General features: G+C 42.9%; 1 protein-coding gene across 1 annotated transcript in view; it reads right to left on the bottom strand.

The window, feature by feature from the left end:
* Window positions 1–15492, bottom strand: part of ARHGAP10 (Rho GTPase activating protein 10) — a 448736-nt gene that overhangs the window by 208251 nt on the left and 224993 nt on the right. Inside the window, exon 14 of the mRNA XM_073604823.1 lies at window positions 3576–3650. Coding sequence (XP_073460924.1) covers window positions 3576–3650 — 75 coding nt within the window. The remainder of the gene's footprint in view (window positions 1–3575; window positions 3651–15492) is intronic.

Here is a 15492-nt window from a genome sequence, read left to right as displayed (position 1 = left end):
GCCTCCCGCCACACATTGGCGCCAGACATTTGACGTCACTAGGCGTCCCCACGCCAACACGTGTGTATATAAGTGGCATTTACTCCATGAAGGGAGTCTTCTGCTGGAGTTGCCTGGATGACTAGTGCCGCCTATGGCTTGTCGGCCTCCCTCCTCCTTTGAATGCCTGCGTGAAGCTGAGAGGCACCCTTTTCACTATACTTTTCACCACTATTGGAATATGGACACACCAGTCTGATATAGGCACTTCGTTTTGGTAGTTTGTTTCTTTTTGGTTTTCGTATGTCCTTATTTTGGACTCCAATATGGAATGCACCTTATTTGTCCTTTCCTTTTCACTTTAGACAGTTATACCACACACTTGACTTTCAATTCTCAACATTTTTCCATTTGAATCACTCCTAATGAGATACTGTACAGCAGCACAATTCCTCACATCGGGTCTTTAGATCTCCTCTCCAAGGGATCTAAACACTAGTCACCCCATCTATGGTATTAAGGCACTAGCAATATAATAATGTACATAGTGACTACGTTAAAATATACATATACTTTCTTCACAGCCCCCCTTTTTGGGATGTTGACCATACTACCCCCATTTACACAATTGGAGAATTGCACCTATCCTAAGTTTCTTTCATATGTGCCCCAACCTCTGTAGGGAAGCACTCCCAGTTCCCGGGGTAGACATCCCCAAATGACCTTCTGTCCATGGCTCTACATATTGACGTGTGAGTAAAGTAGGGAAGGGAGCTTTTTCTGGGTGGGTTTATCTCATCTTCCTCCCCCCTGCCTTTCCCCCAATTTTTGTCCAAATATGAGATCATAATACTATTTTATATACTCTATAGTTACGCACAGTGGATTTGCTCCTGATGAGTGGAAATCCCACAGAATGCGTCAAGCCTTTAGATGCAAACATTTCATCAACATGCGTTGTATGCCTGACATCAACACATGCATTTTTTGCTCATTTTGTATTTATTGTATTGTTTTATCTACACATATTAGCTCCAATTCTAGATTTACATGCTATAGCTTTTTATGATCACATTCAATAAAGTATTTAGTCAGCCAATTGTGCAAGTTCTCCCACTTAAAAAGATGAGAGAGGCCTGCAATTGTCATCATAGGTATACCTCAACTATGAGAGACAAAATGTGGAAACAAATCCAGACAATCACATTGTCTGATTTTTGAATGAATTTATTTGCAAATTATGGTGGGAAATAAGTATTTTGTCAATATCAAAAGTTCATCTCAATACTTTGTTATATATCCTTTGTTGGCAATGACAGAGTAAGTCTTCACAAGGTTGTCACACACTGTTGCTGGTATGTTGGCCCATTACTCCATGCAGATCTCCTCTAGAGCAGTGATGTTTTGGGGCTGTCACTGGGCAACACAGATTTTCAACTCCCTCCAAAGGTTTTCTATGGGGTTGAGATCTGGAGACTGGCTAGGCCACTCCAGGACCTTGGAATGCTTCTTACGAAGCCACTCCTTCGTTGCCCGGGCAGTGTGTTTGGGATCATTGTCATGCTGAAAGACCCAGCCACGTTTCATCTTCAATGCCCTTGCTGATGGGAGGAGGTTTGCACTCAATTCTCACGATACATGGCCCCGTTCATTCTTTCATGAACACGGATCAGTCGTCCTGTTCCCTTTGAAGGGAAACAGCCCCAAAGCATGATGTTGCCACCCCCATGCTTCACAGTAGGTATGGTGTTCTTTGGTTGCAACTCAGCATTCTCTCTCCTCCAAACACAACGAGTTGTGTTTCTACCAAACAGTTCTACTTTGGTTTCATCTGACCATATGACATTCTCCCAATCCTCTTCTGGATCATCCAAATGCTCTAGCAAACCTCAGATGGGCCTGAACACATACTGGCTTAAGCAGGGGGACACGTCTGCCACTGCAGGATCTGAGTCCCTGGCGGCGTAGTGTGTTACTGATGGTAGCCTTTGTTACGTTGGTCCCAGCTCTCTGCAGGTCATTCACTAGGTCCCTCATGTGGTTCTGGGATTTTTGCTCACCATTCTTGTGATCATTTTGACCCCCCCGGGTTAGATCTTGCGTGGAGCCCCAGATCGAGGGAGATTATCAGTGGTCTTGTATGTCTTCCATTTTCTAATTATTGTTCCCACAGTTGATTTCCTCACACCAAGCTGCTTGCCTACTGCAGATTCAGTCTTCCCAGCCTGGTGCAGGTCTACAATTTTGTTTCTGGTGTCCTTCGACAGCTCTTTGGTCTTCACCATAGTGGAGTTTGGAGTGTGACCATTTGAGGTTGTTGACAGGTGTCTTTTATACTGATAACAAGTTCAAACAGGTGCCATTAATACAGGTAATGAGTGGAGGACAGAGAAGCCTCTTAAAGAAGAAGATACAGGTCTGTGAGAGCCAGAAATCTTGCTTGTTTGTAGGTGACCAAATACTTATTTTCCACCATAATTTTCAAATAAATTAATTCAAAAATCAGACAATGTGATCGTCTGGATTTGTTTCCACATTTTGTCTCTCATAGTTGAGGTATACCTATGATGACAATTACAGGCCTCTCTCATCTTTTTAAGTGGGAGAACTTGCACAATTGGTGGCTGACTAAATACTTTTTTGCCCCACTGTATGAAACTTGTAAACATAAATTCAACATTTTTGTTAAGGTTGATCAATACTTTGCATTGAATCACTGTATGACTCAATACATATTGTTATCCCTTATGTCCCACACTCTTTACGTATCTACTGTTTAGCGCGCACCTCATTCAAAGTCCCAACTTTTCCTCTTTTGCAACCAATAGGGATGGAGGTGCCAACCCCTATGTGCTGTGTGAGTCGCTCAAAGTCCCAACCGCTCTCTCTCTACAAGATATGCATTCTAATTTCCTGGTCGGTTTTACAGTAAATATTGTTTAACTTTACGCTAGTAAAATCTACCCCCCTTAAACACAATTTTGTCAAAACACTGCTATACATCACAATCTGGAGTATTGCAATTATGGGAGCTGTCAAAATACCTGTTAAGCTCCAGAATCATTGATTATATGCAAAATCAAGCCTATCATCATAGCGTGTGATAATGGCAATACAATAGTAGCATTATAATATTATGGCAGTATGTTATCTACGGCTGTATGCTCTGCATAGTATATCACACATACAACACAAAAAAAAAAAAAAAAAAACTTTTCCCTCTCTCTATTTATCCACACCAACATTGTTTTTCTTACTTTCCTATTTCACTCCACATGATAAAATTCACTAAAGGTAAGTCTACTTTATGAAGTTCGTCCAAGTGCTGATCTAGTAGTAGTCTGCACAGAGAACTTCCAATATGCCACACTAATAGGATTATTACCTTAAAGACTTTATACCTTTAATCTTATGTCTCAATATTCAGTATATCCATACTAACATGTACAATACACAGAAAGTGACCAAATGTGATTTATGCAAGGGAAAAAAAAAAATCATATACCTTTTTATATAATAAGATTACATTAAAGTGACAAGTTATTTATAGCGTGCTTAGCTAGTATACAAAAAAAATTATTAAAATGATGGCATACCCATTAACAAATTCAGAAGTCTCTGGACCTTTGAACTCACCCCCACAACCCTGTACAATCCTTGGTCATTTATACCTGCAAGAGAGAACAGAAAGTATTACCCCAAAAAATTATGCCCAGGTAGACCATATCTTCCCCCACCACCATTTGCAAACCAGCACATGATATAGAAAAGATCAAAAACCTGCCAGAAAAAAAAACACCTTACAAAAGTTGTTGGTATACTATGCAAATGTCAAGAACTGGAATTTAATTTCACTGTATTATGTGGCACTAGCTATATAAATCAAGAACGCGAGTAATCTTTGTACTTTGTTGTTAAATACAACTGTGGTCCCCTGGCAAAAATAGCTACAACAATTTTGTTTCACTTATTTTTATGCTATACAGCAGTGGTCTTCAAACAGCAGCCCTTTGCTTGCTTTTTCCAGCCCTTGGCCACTATTCCACCCTCTGGAATCCACTGACACCAACAATGGGGCACAATTCCTCCCAATAACACCAGTGAGGCACTATGCTTTCCACTGACATCAACGATGGGGCACGGTTTACGCCAGGACATTTTCTACTCCCACTGACCACAGTCTGGCCCTCCTAATATCTGAAGGACAATAAATTGGCCCTTTGTTTAAAATGTTTGGAGACCCCTGCTATACAGTGAGTATAGGGTCTACTTATACATGTTTTCACATACAATTCACACAGCTTTCACTCAGAATCCACACAATTTGATTGCATGCAACTGTGCATATCTTGTAAGTAGATTAAATATTCGAACACTGGATATATATGTTGTACGTGGGAGTTTGTGATCCTCAAACAGATAAAGTAGTTGTAGTAAAACATTTCTTACCTTAATGACTTTCCTGCATTAAAGTAAAAACCTTTTAGCATTTGTTGTTCCCTCCCCTCCCTAAATACTTACCCGAGTCCTTTCTCAATCCAGCACTGTGCTCGTCTGCAGCTCGTCTCTTCTCTCTTCCCAGTCTCACAGGAGACTCAGGCAGCAGCAGGAGCATTGGTCTATGGAAGCACACAGCCCAGCTAGGAAACGCACCTGAATGTGTGCCCCTAAAGCACATGGCTTGCTATAGGGGTACACACAGGAAAGGAGGTGAGGACAACGCTGGCAGGGGACTCCAGAAGAGGAGGTAAGGGACCGTTCTGTGCAATACCACTGCACAGAGCAGGTATGTATAACATTTTTTATTTTAGCAAACAAAAAGGCTTTACAATCACTTTAGGTAAGAAAAGCTTCTAGCACAGGAGAACCAATACATTGCATATTCAATAGCAAATCCACCAGCAGCTTCTTATCATGACCCGTAAAAATAAATAAATAAATAAATAAATAGATAGAAGGACCCCCTTCTACAGCCCTCCGGGAGTGCGACAATCATCCATACAGTTTTAATATTGCTTCATAAATTATCACCGAGAAAATACCCAAGAAACTACATCTGCGTGAATATCAATCTGAAAACTTTAGTTCTAGTTTTGGATAGCATGGGGAAGAGTTTATAACTGAGGTTTAACTGCTATCCCGGGCTCCATCAAAGAAATTCATCTTACTTTCTGAAATAAAATTCTGACAGGGGACAGTGGATTTCCCCTACTATAAACACTTTATTTTTATGCTCTTGATCACTAACGCAGACACTGCTGGCCAGTCCCCTGATCCAACAATTAGTTTCCTTAAATCTATACAAGAAAGTCCTATTTGAGTCCAATCGAGGTTCTTATTTTACCTGAACCCTGATGCAGGAGGAGCTCTTACTGACCCTAGAAACACATAGGCTGTTTTTTTTTTTCTCTGGTATAATGCTCGTCTGTCCCACCACTGTACTCCCCTCGCTCATCTGCCTCACCACTGTACCCCCCCCTGCTCATCTGCCCTGCCAATATACCCCCTTTCACATCTGCCCCACCACTATACTACCCTGCACATCTGCCCCACCACTATACTGTATACACCGCACATCTGCTCCACCACTGTACCCCCCCTCCCCCCGCACATCTGCCCCACCACTGTACACACCCTGCTCCTCTGTCCCACCCTGCTCTTCTGTCCCACCACTGTACCCCTGCTCTTCTGCCCAACCATTGTAACCCCCTGCTCATCTGTCCCACTAATGCACCTCTTTTCACATCTGCCCCATCCCTGTACCCCCCTGCTTTTCTCTCCCACCACTCTAACCCCCTTCTCATCTGTCCAATCACTGTACCCCCCCTGCTTTTCTGTCCCTCCGCTGAACCCCCTTCTCATCCCTCCCACCACTCTACTTCCTGCACATCTGCCACACCACTGTAACCCCTTGTTCTTCTGTCCCACCACTGTAACCCCCCTGCTCATCTGCCCCATCAATGTACCTCCCTGCACAACTGCTCCTCTGCTGTATTCCCATGCTCGCTCCTCTGTCTCACCTTCTCATCCGTCCTACCACTGAACCCATCTGCTCATCTGCCCCACCACTGTACCTCCTGCACGTCTGTCTCACTTCTGTACCCCCCCCTGCTCTCCTGCCCCACCACTGTAACCCCCTGCTCATCTGTCCCACCAATACACCTCCTTTCACATCTGCCCCACTGCTCTACCCCCCTGCTTTTCTGACCAACACTAACCCCCCCCGCTCATCTGGCCCAACACTGAACCCCCTGCTCATCTGGCCCAACACGGAACCCCCCTCTGCCCCACTGCTGAACCCCCTTCTCATCTCTTCCACCACTGTACCTCCCTGCACATCTGCCCCACTGCTGTACCCTTCTGCTCATCTGTTCTATCTCTGAAACCCTCCTGCTCATCTGCTCCATCGCTGTACCCTCTTCTCATCTATGATATGCGTGATATGCAGAGTGGTGAAAGGAAGCTGAGATGAGACACATCCGCCTGTCCTGGAGAACACATCCTGCTGATCCAACTCTCGCATCCAGCCCACGTGCTTCTATGGGATGTATGTGATGTATATTATGTATGTGATGTCACATACACGCATCTGGAATGGATGAGCTCAGGTCAGGAGTATTTTCTGAAAGCAGTGGGCCTGTGTGCCAGATCATAAGTCAGGCCCCTGCAGCTGAGAAAAAGTGCGGCGTTCTGCGCCACAGGAAAAGTTGGGTGTGATTTTCATTGTGCTGAATACTGGCTCTGGCTTAAAAGGGACACAGAGTGCCGGGGTTCAGTAGTAAGTGACACAAAGGTTCAGGAATAATTTCAACAAAATTCCCAGAAGCTCAACAGTAATTCCACAAACTATCACCTGATTGTGGTTTTCTCAATCGCAGTGAAATCCCTTCTTTCTGAGATTGGTAGTGGCAACCAAGCGAATCATCTTCCTCCAGATGATGGATGGGGCTAGCAGGACAGTGACTGGCTTTAGCAGTGGCCAATGACAGTCCTCCTACTGATCGCAGCTACAGCAAAGTTAGAGACGCAATGTTTCTCATATTTTACATTGTGTGGGGGCACAGTGCCTCCCCATCAGTGCAGGTGCGGCGTGGGGAATTCTGATATTGGAATTTATTGGTGTCTCACAGACTTCCCTGCACTGCTCTGCTGATGGGGAGGGAGTCGAGTGCCGGCAAAAGAGGCTTCGAGTGCTGCCTGCGGCACCAGTGCCAGGGGCTGCCTACCCCTGAGTTAAGGTAACGCAGTGCCAAAAAGCAAAAAATGGCCTGGTCGTGAAGGGGGGTAAATCTTACAGAGGTCAAGTGGTTAAACACATTGTAATTCTGTAACTTGGTAAACTTCTGCAGTGCCAACACATATTTCTGTCTATTTATGTCCATTGCAGAAGTATACGGTAGAAGATGAGCAAGACTTGGGAATGACTTGTTTATTATGTCATATTCTTAGGATTGTATTTTCTTGTAATATTTGTGTTTGGCTTTGAGAGTCTGCGATTTTCATATTTCACAGATTATATCACAGTTCTGTCCTGTAATTCTCCAAGGGTATTTTCTTTATCCATTATTGTCAGCGTGTGAATACTGGATAAAAACATTTGTTATTCAATATATCCATCTGTGACAAAATGTAAATTAATGATAGACCCTGAGGGAGTAGAAATACTACAAAATAAGAGCCTTGAAACTGAATTTCCTTTCAAGATACACAAGAGATGCATAATGCTTTACACTGGCTTTATTTTATTTTATTTTATTTTTTTGCATGCATATTTTTTTTTTTATGTTGAATAATGGGATTTTTTCCATAAAGGAAAATAACTGCTGCTTGAGTTAATGTTTTTAAGAGTGGCAATCAACAACAGTTGCACAAATAATTACATGCTTTGTTCCTCCGACATGTCATGTTATGAAAACAAGTATTTTAGTGTTTTTATAACAAATTAGATTATCTCCAAAATAGGGATGCATTTAAATCCTTCTTACATATTGACATTACTTGATTCCACCTACAAGAATATGAAAAAGTGGTAATGTAATGCTCCACACTCCAACAGTGTGCACCAACGGCATTCATAACCAGCTAAAAATCTGTCAGCTATTAAAATGTTCCAAGAGTAAAAATCCTGCTTAAAGTGATTGTAAAGTCGAATTGTTTTTCATAAAATAAAAAACAGGTTAATATTTAACCGTTCCTTGCAATGGTGTTGTACAGAGGCCACTTCAAACCTCCTCTTCTGCGGTCCCCTGCTGGCGATCTTGGCACCTTCTCTTCTGTGTTTGCCCCCATAGCAAGCATCTTGCTATGGGGGCATGCTCCTGAACCGAGCTGTGTGCATTCATAGATACACAGTGGAACTCACTGCTGTGCCTCAGCCAATCAGGATGGAGAGTCTCAGACAGCGAAGCACTCGTGAAACATCACTGGATCAAGATAGGGCTTCAAGTATTAGGGGGGCTGCTGCACATAGATTAGAATGCATTAAGATAAAAAAAACCTTCTGCCTTTAGAACTACTTTAATGCAGAGAAAGTATTAGGCCCCTTTCACACTGGGGCGGTGGGGGCATCGGCGGTAAAACAACGCTATTTTTAGCGCTGCTTTACCGTTTTTTATGCGGCGGTATTCGGCTGTTAGCGGTGCGGTTTTAACCCCTGCTGGCGGCCGAAAAAGGGTTAAAACCGCTCGCATAGCACCGCTATAGCCGCGCTGCCCCATTGATTTCAATGGGCAGGAGCCTTTTAGGAGCGGTGAATACACCGCTCCTTCACCGCTCCAAAGATGCGGTTTGCAGGAGTTTTTTTTTTATCCCGCCAGCGCACCGCTTCAGTGTGAAAGCCCTCAGGCTTTCACACTGAAGAAACAGTAGAGGCAGTTTTAGGTCGGTTTGCAGGCGCTATTTTTAGCGCAATAACGCCTGCAAACCGCCCCAGTGTGAAAGGGGCCTTAAGGCAAAAAAAAAAAAAAAAAAAAACCTTTAGCCTTTAAAACCACTTTAAGGGAACCATAGACATCCTGAGTGTGCTTGCTCTATGGTGGAATTATGACTTTTTTTTAACAGTGAATAGGTTATTTAAAAGTATTAAAGTTGACAATGACACAGTATATGGACATTACATTGTACATAAGGTCACAATTGGTCAAATAGTTGTTCAATTACACTGGATAATTAGTTTCCTGAGTGGTTAACAGTTTCTATCAGTATTAAACAGTAAAGCAGTCTGATTCATAGCAGTAATACTGGATTTAAAAAAGAAAGGAGATTAGGAAGAAAGTGAGAAAGAAGGTAGAAAAGGGGGGAGGAGAGGGGTGGGAGGGACAAAAGGCACTCATTAAGACAGTATATCCAGATATAAACAAAAGCACCACAGGAGCCAGTAGTATTACTCAGGGTAGCCATGTGCTCTTGGGGGTCTGACCATTTGCATCTATCCATTGGGATCAGACCTTATCAAACTTTTGTGAGCAGTTTCTACTCTCATACGTTAACTTATTTAGTGGGAGGACAGAATTGATAGTGGCAATCCACATATGATGGGTGGGAGGGGTGGGTAGTTTCCACCTGAAGAGAAGTAGTATAAAGCATAAAACAAGAACAGTTTGTCATGTCGTGAGGCCTCAACATTTTCCATACTGCCAAGCAATGCCAGGACCGGGTCCGGTCTAAGAGACCAGTCCCCGAAGGATCCCAAGGTCTCCATCACTTCCTCCCAATAGAGGCTCAGTTTCGGACAGGGCCATACCATATGGAGAAATGATCCAGGGGATGAACCACATCTGGAACACAGGGTACTTATTCCCGGGTATATATTGGCTAGTCTAACAGGGGTGTAATAAGCTCTGTGTAGAAATTTAAGTTGAATGAAGCGATCCCTTGCTGGAATCATCTTGGTAGTATAATCAGATACCACATCCTCCCAGCTCTCCTCCTTCAATTCTGGAATATCAGTCTTCCACTTGTTATATGCTTTAGTCAGGGACGTCATATGATCAACTAACAGGTAGAAATAGATCGAAGATAGGGGTTTGTCCAAGTATTGAGCTATAAGCAGTCGTTCCACACTGTCAGTCTGTAAAGTCAGGGTATCGGGGAACTGGGCCTGAGTAGCACGTCTAAGCTGATAGTATCTATATGTCATGGAGGCTGGAACGGCATATTTGCCTTTTAAGGTCTCAAGGGAGGAAAAGGACCTATCCATATAAATATGTTTGACTGTAATGATCCCTCTAGCCGCCCATAACTGGGGATCTGGAAGCTTCTAGAGGTGGGGTAGCATGGGGTTGCCCCATAAAGGTGTATGGGGTGATATGACAGATTGTGTTTTGTAGATAGCCCTTTGCCATACTTGTACGGTTGTACGCATTGGATCCTCCCAGCCCAGACAAAGGTAGAAATAATGGAATCCAATTTTTGAAAGAAGGATTAAGGAATAGGACATGGAGTATTCCTGAAGAAGTATACAAACTTGGGGAGATAAACCATTTTCAGCAGGTTCACCCTCCCCACCGGGGACAGGGGGAGTGTTTTCCAGAGATGGCATTTCTTGCTAAACTGGATCAATAGGAGAGATATATTGTCCTCCATATATGCCTGAAGGGAACCTCTAACAATCACGCCGAGGAACTTAAAGTCGTCAACCCATTGGAGTGGAGTATCAGTAATCGCCCTATGACCCGACTGGTGGAGGGAGAACAGGACTGACTTGTCCCAATTAATGCGGACGCCAGAATATTTCCCAAATTGATCTATCATCTCAAGAGCAGTGTTTAAGGATGCACCCGCGTCAGCCAGATACAACAGGGTATCATCAGCATAGAGCAAGATTTTTTCCTGGATTGCCCCAACCTGAAGGCCTCGCACTCTCTGATCCTGACGTATCAGGATCGCCAAGGGCTCAATCGCCAGGGCAAAACGCCCCGGAGACAGAGGGCACCCCTGTCAGAATTATGACTTTAAAGTGAATTTAAATGTAAAAAAAGAAAACCTTTCCAACCTTTTCTATTAAAGACATGCAATGTCTCTTCTGCAATAAAGTACACTTACCTTCCTATTCACAACCCTATGTGGAATGTGTACATTCCGGCATACTGCCAGTGTGCTGGGATAACTGCACTCCTGCACATGCTTGGGAGTGGCATCATTCCACGCCAGCCAATCAAAAACCAGCCAAAAACCAGCACACAGAAGAACCTGGGGAGAAGATGCCGGCACTGGGAAGGGATCTCACAGGCTGACTGCTGTAGCTATGGTATGTTTGCCTTTAGTGCCACGTTAAAGCTGAATTATGCCCAAAAGTTATTTTTGGCCATTTTCAGAGTAAAAAAAAAAAAATAAATAAAAAATAAAAAGTTACCCCTAATGAGGCGTGCCCAATCTCTAGCTCCTGCAGTGTTTGTAACATAGCTTACTTTTTACTCAGGCAGCAGTCTCCTGTCAGTGCCGATTGTCCTTTACAGAGAATTGCAATTCAGCCGCTATAAACTCATCACAGTGGGTCGCTCCCTCGGTACCTCCATTCATAAAGTCTTTGCGTTCTTTTTAATGAACACAAGGTGCCCTGTTATTGGAGGCTCAGTTGAACGTCACGATTGCCCCTTATCCAATCTCAGAATGGAAGAGATGCCAAGCAAGCAGCCCACTGTGATCAGTGTACTGCACCCAGAATGACGAGTCTCGGCAAAAGGAAGTTTAGCGTTTATAGAAGGAGGAAAGAAGGTGGCGCCATTTAAGTGTAGCATGTGAAACAACCTAGTCCAAGAAGCTACACACTGGCTGCCGCTCTGAAGAGCTAGAAGACACTCTAATACAAGGAGGAGGAAAGAAGGCAGCGCCATCTAAGTGAAGCGTGCTTCTAGTGCACCAGATTCTCCCCTTCCCCATCAGCATCTATAGGAGACTGCTGCCTGAGTAACAAACTGCAGCAGCAAGAGATGAAGCACACATCATTAGAGCCAACTTCTTTTTACTGAGCAAATAGCCAGAGATCATTTTTTATTTTTTGCCATACATCAGCTTTAATGTTTAGAATAGATTTTCTTTTTAAAGCCTTTGTTTACCTTTTCCAGATTTTCTGCCTATAACATATACAGTATTTGCTGTGCATTCTATTCCAGGTTATGCTTCTTCACTTTGCTGTCTGTTCCATTCACACTTTCACATTTTACTTGTCTGGCTATTGTTTTTGTACGAATAGAAACACTTATGTTCGCAGACAGAAAAAAAAAAAAAAAGCAGCTGAAATAACCCTAACCTAAATTGAACTGCCACACATACACAATGCAGCTACAGCAGATACACAGAGCATATAGGGAAGTTTAAAATGGGTCGGTCTACAACATAATCAGAGATAATTGCAGATAGGGAATCAACAAGTTTGTATTTAAAAAAATCCATATAACCAGATTAACAATATCTATCATTTTGAATTTTCAGGGGTAAAAAGTTTTACTTTTTATAACCTTTAATGCTTTTTTGTACATTTTTCTCTTTTTTGTGTTTTAGAAAATCATGATAAGCTCAATCGTGCACACTGGAATATAGTACGCCAATACTGAAATCCTGCTATGTCCTGGAAATTTTAGTGGCCTGAATGATTTTTGCACTATTGCTGGTCGAGTTTCCAATAAACAAATTTAATTCTTTATGGAACAGATTTTCTTTTTCTTATTCACAGAAACAAATATAAATGATTGTTAGGCATAAATATTAAATCAGTGCTTACTCACTCTTAAAGTGAACCTGTGCCCATTTTATGCACACTAAAGTTTTACATATTTTGAACAAGCAGTAAAAGCACTTCAAAAACATACTGCCTTTGTGATCTTCTGCAGGTGCCAATGTAATGTTAACAACATTCCAAACTCAGATCGCAAAACGCAGTGCATTTGTGGGCACCAGATCACATGGCACCGTAGCACTGTGAAATTTGCCACGGCACATGTTTGAAATGTAGTACATGCACTACTTTTTCTGCATTCTGGTACAATTTGCAGCTCATTCAAATCAGTTGGCTGTAAAAAAAAAAAAAAAAAAGTCGCACTGCATGGGAAAATGCATGAATCGCCTAGGAACGTGTTCCTCTGCGATTCAGGTGTGATCCGGCCTTACTATTGCACTAGGATTTCGCAGCTGGTGCTGGTAGGTTGCTAGCAACAAAGAAAACCAAATTAAGAGTCTCTTGTAATGTTTGAGAATTACTTACTTCACATTACAAGCAGCTAGATCGTGAGGAATATGGGAATACTTAAATGGCCATAGTCTGGGCCACAGGGCCCTCTAAGATACCCAAATATGATTTTCACCTGATCCAGCAATATTAAACTTTCCCATTTTTAAGAGCACAGTCCTGGTAATTGCAGCCTGGCATCCCAAGTTACTCCTCTGCACTGCCCGCTTTTGTCCCTTTGCCTGTAGCATGTGCAAAGTTCCTGAACATCTGCTGTAGGCTTTAGGCAGTCCCTGACCATATTCTGTAGCATGTGACCAGTCCTGTGTTATGTCCTGTAGCATGTGCGCAGACCCTGTAGCATGTCAATTTGCAGCAGGTCTACACTTCTGAAAGTCTTCTGAATCATAAAGTCAACCACTGACCATTACCAACAGCATGTCTATAACAATTGATGCTCTCCTGCAGCATGCTCATATACTCTGACCACCTCTCGGAACATGTACACAGTCTTATTGCTTTATGCAGCATGTCCATAGTCAGCTGTAGTAAATCTGTAATCTTTGTCAGCTTATTGGCAATTTTTAATAGCAGCGTAAAAATAAAAGCAATTTGATAAACATGGCTGCAGTTAAAGAGTTACTAAACCCAGGTCCCTACATTAACTACCTATATCTGATCTCCCACAGTATACAGAACATGGAAATACATTAGTTTTATAAATATAAACTGCTAAATACCTTTTCTCATCAGCAGTATATAGCAGTCTTGTGACTTCTATCAGTGCATGGTTAAAGCTTGTAAGAGGAGCTTTCATTTTCCCTCGATTGTCTTATCAGGATGCAGGACCCCTGACCCTCTGTCTGGACAGTGTTGATTGGTCCGGTGCTGATCACATGCATTCTCCCAAGAAAAATAAACACACTATCTAGCAATACACACCAAGCTGGGTATATGCAGCCTGAGTCCAGTAAATGTCTTATCTGGACCTGGTTTTGGAGACAATGCATGAAGGGGAAGATCTGTGCATACAGGATCAAACAGCTTTTTAACACAATGCAGAGGATTAACCCCTTGGGTATAACAAGCATGCTTTACTGCATATGCAGACTGATTTTACTGTTGTGGGTTTAGTAACACTTAAAACAAGTTGCAGGTAGGACGGGGTAGCCTGTTAATCAAAAACTGATTACAAACCATTTGTGTTTGAGATCGCTTATTTCACAACATTCATCTAATTCCTTTAAGTACAACAAAAGTATGAAAGAAGTATCAAATCTAGTTACTATGTGATGCACTGCCTCAAAAAGCAAACCTTCCTTTACCTTGCCTGATTAAGCCACATCCTTCAAAATTTGTGTCTCAGATGTTCTACCTCCCAAACACTGCAGCTGACAGTGGGAAACTTTCAGCAACAGGGACGATGCTGTCAATCCAGAAAGCAGTAGGCAGAATTAGGCAGGGCCAGGTGCTGGTTCAGCTACAGGCTTGTGCATCGGCACAGTGATCATGCTGCTATTGATGCCCCTACAACACATTTTCATCTCACTGTAGCACAGGCAGGCACCACCTACATGAGTGGCAACTTTGATCTGAATTAAGGAACAGTGCAGCCCCATTACCACACTAACACTGGAAGCTGCAATCGGTGGACTTCACTTGGAGGCTCCACAGGTATTTGGGGGACTTTGCAGGGAACCAAGTGAACTAAGAGAAAACTAAGTGTAGTTGCCCCTATAATTATGTACTACACCACAATTGTTGTAGGCCAAAGTTCTACTTTAAAGAGCTCTTTCACACTGAGCCGCGTTAGCGGTAAAGCGGCACTTTACCGCCATTTTTCAGCCGCTAGCACGGCGCTTTTAACCCCAGCTAGTGGCTGAAGACAGGGTTAAATGCACACTAAAAGTGCCACTGCCAAAGTGCTTTGCAGGCACTTCGGCAGCCATGCCCATTCATTTCAACTGGCAGGGGCGGTTTAGGAGCAGTGTATACACTGCTCCTCCACCACCCCAAAGATGCTGCTTGCAGGACTTTTTTTTTAAAGTCCTCCCAGTGCAACACCCCGTGTGAAAACACTCGGGCTCTCACACTGGGGCTGCAGGGGAGGCGGTTTTTTTAGGTGCTTTACAGGAGCTATTTTTAGCTCTTTAGCGCCTGAAAAATGCCTCAGTGTGAAAGGGGTCTAAGACATGTCCACTTTTTCTCAGAGCATGCATAAATCGCAGTCCCTCCACATCTTAGACAGCTGGAAGGTGTGTTTCTTGCAAGGACAAAAAATGTTTCCTTGATCAGTCTGATGGTGTATGTTTATCAAAGAATCTTGTAAATAAGATCAGTCAGGCACA

This window comes from Aquarana catesbeiana, linkage group LG01 (assembly GCF_042186555.1).
Source record: "Aquarana catesbeiana isolate 2022-GZ linkage group LG01, ASM4218655v1, whole genome shotgun sequence".
NCBI classification, from domain to species: Eukaryota; Metazoa; Chordata; class Amphibia; order Anura; family Ranidae; genus Aquarana; species Aquarana catesbeiana.
This window is presented reverse-complemented; position numbering and strand designations above follow the sequence as displayed.